This window comes from Lolium rigidum, chromosome 5, assembly GCF_022539505.1.
Source record: "Lolium rigidum isolate FL_2022 chromosome 5, APGP_CSIRO_Lrig_0.1, whole genome shotgun sequence".
Taxonomy (NCBI): Eukaryota; Viridiplantae; Streptophyta; class Magnoliopsida; order Poales; family Poaceae; genus Lolium; species Lolium rigidum.
In genome coordinates, this window is record NC_061512.1 from 166025962 (window position 1) to 166032151 (window position 6190).

Genomic DNA, 6190 nt, shown 5'->3' on the forward strand with positions numbered 1-6190 from the left:
CTCTTTGGAACCAAAGACTGATGCAATATTGGATTGTGAGTTCCAACAGTGAAATGCTAAACAACAGCCACTGCTATAAACGCTAGGGGCTTGGAACATGCTAACACTATCAGAACCTTTCACGCCATCTTCCGAAGAAACATTCTAGCCTAACATCAAGAATAACTAGAATGCCAGAACCTTACCTTAGGTTGGGATACGTTCAGCCTTGTCAGTTCGATGAGATGATGGTTAGAGCAATTCAGCAAATTTGGCCTGATGAGCAAACCAACAAGCTTTTCGCTTCTGGCCTCACTTAATAAAATAGCAGACTAAATAAGAGAATCATCTACCGCCGCTGAAAAGCAGGCAGATCAACCATCAAATCAAGGCAGAAAGAGCGAGAAGTTATGCACAATGTCATCGTCCACAAGGAAGCAACAACATCCACTAGGTCATTTACAGCCGGTCCTTAACAAGGCTAACTATCCAGCTAAGAGAAAATAAGCACTGAAAACCCATAGAGGTGGCCCCAAACAACAGCTGTATAATACACCAAACTGTGTGCACTAAATATCTCCCAAGCAGCCTGCAACATGCGCCCAAAAAAAATCCAAACTCGTGAAACTCAAGACCATGGCATTCAAGGGAATCGCTTGGTCCACTCCTAGTTTGCATATCTCCTGCCAGCCTCCATGTCTTCTAGAATGGGACTAGTGTCTCTTAGGCCAATCCCACCATGCCCATCCCCTTCCGGAATATTGGTGGCCTCGATCTCTGAGGGGCGCACACTAAAGGAGTTTGCTGCAATGCCACTGGCGCGTGTCTCAGCCAACTGGAGGGTGTATGCATGAGGCCACAATGCTGCAAGGAAATTGTTACTGTATCAACAAAAAACTGATAAAACACAAAACTCAGAGGCAAAACAAGTAAAAGGAGGTACAATACCATCTGTATCATAAGGATATGGGAAAAATTGCAGGTAACAAAATGACGCCACTGTGAGACCTGCAAAGGGAATAGGTCACAACAACAGAGAAATTTATTATGTGTACTCAGGACCATAGAAGATCATCTTTTACATATTTACAGAACTACAAAAAATGGCTAACCTATAATAGATCCCGCAAATACATCCTGCCAGTGATGCCAGTAGTCATCCACTCGAGAAACAGCAACTAGTGCAGCAGTAAGTAGAGGCAGAACCATGATGCACAGTTTTGCAATATGACCTTTACGGTCAAAAACTGCTATCTTCCCAGTTAAGTACCATGCAAGGAAGCCTAGGCCAGCGAAAGACCCTGAAGTAGTTTAACAAGAAGTGAAAAGGCAATTGTTAGATGACCTGGCCACACCCCATTTCCGGGAATCGTAATGAAACTACCATAGACAGTACATGTGGCTAATGAAAGATAAAGGCATGTTGTTTTCATATGCATTGCCCTAAAAACTTGTCGATTCAATTAAGACTAGCAAATGCCGCCAGACTGCTCTCCTCCAGGTTTTTGAATGAAAGTTGCGTGAGCTCAGCACAATTTTAATAATATTAAGAATGACTGGCAACCATAGTATTGTTTTACAACAAATACATTGTATGGAGAGACAAATAAAGTCATCAGCCATAGTGTCATAACTAACAAATGAGAACCATATAGTGTAATTCTTCATAATTTGAAAAGAGGGTTGTAAGGAGATTAGTAGTATGTTATTAAGATATTAAATAAACATAATTCCATGATATTTCAATTAATTACTTGAGTTGTTAGATCTGACTGCATTTCAAACTTCTAAAGACTACGAGTTATGTCACCACTGAGTGAAGCTACTCTTTTCTGATTTGGTAAGTGAGCTGATGACCTCCTTTGCACCAAATTTCCTAGGCTTCAACTTTTGGCTTTCGACCATCTTATATCAGCCAAAGACGCTAGGCTACACTGGGTCTATTTAGAATTTATGTAATCACTTACATGATGAGTGTCCACTTGGGAAGCTCTTGTGACCTTCTTTGATGACACTCTTCTCCCCATGGCACAGAACACCAGTAGTGACATTATCATAAACCTGAAATAAGTGATGAGGTATGGTCAATATGGATTTCCATAAATGATAAGAACAATTGAACAATGAACAGGTCAACACAGATGAGCTCGTGACATGAAAAACTGTTCTTGGCTAATCTTGTTCTTACATCCTTTCCATCTGGGAAACAGCGCCAGAAGAAATCTGGACGTGGTCGCCCAACTCCATCCTTAATTGCATCAGTAATCACCGCAGTTATGAGCACTGAATAAAGAATACCTGCAAAATAACTCTGTTTAGAATTAACTTGCCCATACTATATCAACATACTCTAATGCTAAAGAATATGCAAATACCCAGTATGCCATGGTGCAAATCATAGAAATTCTTCTTTTTGAAGTAAATCCCACCAAAGATGAAACATGGTAATACAATTCCAATGATCTGCAGATCAGAAGAGTTCCAGATTGAAACACACTTTTTGAATGGCACAAAACTAATGTAAGTGATGCAAGAACCAAAATTAGGGGCACAGCAACACACCGGAACAGCCCAAAAGGGCACTGTGTTGCCCTTCAATGGATATCTCAAGTCAGTCATCATGTCCTTCCCCACGAAACGGTGAAAAGGCTCAATTATATTCAACAGTCCATCTATGACAGCAAGGAGGAGGAGTATTATCCAGTCATACATGTGGATTCTTGCCACTTTGGCTCCATGGGACTTTATAGTGTAACACCCTAACTGGATATCTGCCATTATGTCCTACAAACAAAATGGACCAACACAACAAACTGATGATTAAAGTTGCAATAACTACAAGATAGGTGGTATGTAAAGCAGCTACAATTAACCAAACAGAAGAGAACAAATTTCAAGTGAAATTAAGAAAAAACAAGGAACACAAATACTTGCAGTTGTAGCTTTTTAAAATGAAAACAATGTTAATTCTTCTTGGATGGAGTTTGTAAGCAATCCTCTAGATCCTTCAATACATACCATCACACACCAGTTGTTTTGTCAGAATAATTAGTACATTAATGTAGTATAATCATACTTGCAAACTTAGTTGGAAACATATTCACAGGCTATAGTTCTCAAATACAGCATATTTTACGCATGAACCCAGTGACTGAGGGTCAATTGTCAAACAAAAACATGAAAGCCGAAAGAGCCCACCATAGGGATCATGAATATTCTGGGCCAAGCAAACTATTAGAAAGCCATTGTCAACTTGGTTTATCTAGGAATTTGGATTACAAATTTTATTACCTGGGCAAAATGTGCATATTAAAACCACAAATCACAGTGATAAATACTAATTTTCATGGTGAACAATAAACTATAATTTCATAGTGCAAATATTATATACTAGGGAGAAAATAAAACTGGAACCAAATCAAATTCCTAACATAAAACCACTTGAGAAGGCCATTATAAACAACTCAACATGATTTAACTAGGACTTCGTAATATCAGTTTTATCGGTTGGGCTAAGTTTCTAGGTAACAACTTACAAATCACCACAGTACAGCATGTGCGGGGATAAAAAAATCATAAGTAGTATGCTCAAAAATAGTCTGTATGTGGTCCGTTATTCTCATAATATTGGTGATCACCAACAAAACGATTAAAGATCGAATTTACAGAATGTCGACAAAACCATCAGCTTAAATGGCAGGAAAGTTTGACCTGCTGCACTTAACTCAACTGTCTGCTAAAACCATCAGGTTACATGCAATGATATTGTTTCACATGTAAATTTAGCACATTATTTTTCTAATCAGTATTCGTAAGGAACTCATGATACCATAATACTTTGAAATAAAATCTCAAGTTAGATTATAGGGTGAGATAATGACTATAATTGCGTGGAACAATCTGATTGGATCACAAAGATTTAGAAAGTCAATCTAATGGACCTGGAAGATCTAGAAAAAACATGACAGGCAGGATGAACAATTGAACATATACCTGTAACATAGAAACAGGGATATATAAACTAGAATGAGAAGCTTGTACAGAGCAGCTACTCTGACCATAGTAAGGAATTGACTGTAGAACCAAGCAGTGCTTGGTAGGGCTAAATTTGCAGTTCTACAACTGTTTTGTTTTTAGGTGCCAGAAGTTAGAAGGAACTCCTATGACACCTCTAACTATTAAAACACTCAGCATATGAAAAGACTGAAGAGCTGGAGTATTCATATGCAACCACAAAGCTTTGAGCGCATTAACAATAGTACAATCAGTATCACTGTGGTGTTACGAATGTAAGATTTAGCTTTTCTTTCTTTCATATGTTGGGCAAAGATTTCAGGATGCAAGTTTACTACGGAGCAGTCATAAAATAATGAAAGAATACTGTGAACAGAACTCTAAATAATCTGACTATCAGCATCAACATACATGAAAGGCTGTCAAGGCTGAAGGAGTAAAAGGGTCAAACAAGCCAAAAATAACTAGACAATCCTACTCGGAGCAGGAGATACCCAACAACTAACAAATGTACAGTGAAAAAGTCAAAAAGAACTACTATTCGACGCCAACAAACAGAAGGAAAAATACTGAATTACGAACTTATAAAACACAGGGCGACTCTGGTGAACAGACCTCTGCAAACTTCAACACGACCAAATCTCGCGAGCAACGGAGCAAAAATTGCTCACGCTGGGTCCTGGCCACACCAGACTGAAACTAACCTAAACCCATGTAGGCAGAACTTGCAGCGGCTGGCTGGTTCAGCCACTGGTCCTCGGAAACTGCTCTACCAATACTTTGCCATGTGGCCCGGTAAGTCAACCATGTAAACTAGTGGCACTGTACAAAAATCGGTAACAATTGAAACAGCGACATGGTTAATTGGCCCTATGTCGAGACTTCCAAGACAACTGGGAGCAGGTAAGACCGACACCAACAGCTACCTATCGGCAGTGCCACTTTAACAAACCGTCGGTACGAGCAGTTGGTCGCCCACTTGGCACCACGGCCGGACTGGGACGTACCAGTAGTATGCAGCACCGAATCAATCCCGCGGGCGCGGTTCGCAGAGATCGGTTCTGCGCTCTGGGTAGTAACAAGAAGCTAACCTAAACCCGCGGATTTGTGGGCTGCGGGAGTAACAAACAGGATTCGAAGCCCGCGGCAACCGACTCGGCGGGGAGGAAGGGGGGCGGAAATATTCTTGGAATCTGTTGCCCGCGGCCGCGGCAAAGGACAGATACCGAAGGAAGAATTAGAAGAAAAAAACATGGTGACATGGTGGTGGTTCGAAGAATCGGGTGGAGCTAGGGTTTGCTTACCGGGAAAGGAAGAGGCGGGCCCGAGTCGGATCTCCAGCTCTGCCGGAGCGGAGGTCGTGCCTTCCGCGGCGGCGCCGGCGGCGGTGAGGCGGGTGGGATTTCCGGGAGTGGGGAAGGAGGGCAGTGGAGGGAATTATTGCTCTGTGTTTTTTTGGGGGAAAGTGGGGGAGGAAGGAAGAAGGGGAATGGCGAGAGAGAGAGAGCGAGCAAAACTGTTTTTGAAATGTGGTTTCGAATGAACCGTGACGCAGCACGCGTTGGAGACTGCTCTGCCCTGGACTGGACCACCCCTGCTCTGGATGGCGCCTTTGTTGACTGCTAGTGGGCGGCGGCCCGCCACGCCAGACCAGACCAGACCAGACCAGACCAGGTTTTCTATTTTGGAAAAAAAACGGACCAGATTTTTCAGCGAACAAAACTGTTTTGAAATTTCCAACGATTTCAAACAAGATGGGATTACAGGTGTAGCACGAAGGAGTAGCAAATTTTTTTTTTTGCGAGAAATCCACCGATCTATTAATAATAATCATCAACAGTAGTACAAATAATCCAAAAAGTAAAGAAAATTACAAATAGCAAATTTGACTCGACCTTGCACCAAACCAAACAAGTTAAGTTTGTGAGCTATTCGTTCGGGTTGTTGTACTAGTCCAAATACAGAGCCCGAAATTTCCCATAGATGGCCGCCCATATTCCTTGCACCTCTAATGATATAGAGCTGCTATCTTCTTTCATCCATCTACCCTTCGAGTAGGTTGCGTGGTGGAAGTGCGCAAGGACTATTGTTGTTCTAGTTCTATATCTGTATGAGAATTATTAATTATTCTCATGTATGTATGCTCATTTTCGCCCACTTACAAGCCCACCGAGTCGGGCCAATTTCAAATCTAAGC

The 6190-nt window shown here is 41.5% G+C and overlaps 1 protein-coding gene across 1 annotated transcript; it reads right to left on the minus strand.

Moving 5' to 3' along the window:
- Positions 1 to 369: 369 nt before the first annotated feature.
- Positions 370 to 5352, minus strand: LOC124653661 (lipid phosphate phosphatase 2-like). Its single transcript, XM_047192728.1, has 8 exons — positions 5298 to 5352; positions 2542 to 2763; positions 2355 to 2442; positions 2168 to 2277; positions 1947 to 2040; positions 1092 to 1280; positions 928 to 987; positions 370 to 843 (listed from the first exon to the last, which is right to left on the minus strand). Exons 2-8 carry the CDS (start codon positions 2755 to 2757, stop codon positions 647 to 649), a joined length of 954 nt encoding a protein of 317 aa, XP_047048684.1. The 5' UTR covers positions 2758 to 2763; positions 5298 to 5352; the 3' UTR covers positions 370 to 646.
- Between the last annotated feature and the right edge of the window lie 838 nt (positions 5353 to 6190).

Excerpts from the sequence above, each read along its gene's own strand:
- LOC124653661 (XM_047192728.1), bottom strand. The coding sequence starts at position 2,757 with ATGGCAGATATCCAGTTAGGGTGTTACACTATAAAGTCCCATGGAGCC. Across the intron at positions 1,281-1,946 it reads CCCAAGTGGACACTCATCAT|GGTCTTTCGCTGGCCTAGGC; the intron begins GTAAGTGATTAC and ends AAACTACTTCAG. Across the intron at positions 844-927 it reads ATATCCTTATGATACAGATG|CATTGTGGCCTCATGCATAC; the intron begins GTATTGTACCTC and ends ATTTCCTTGCAG.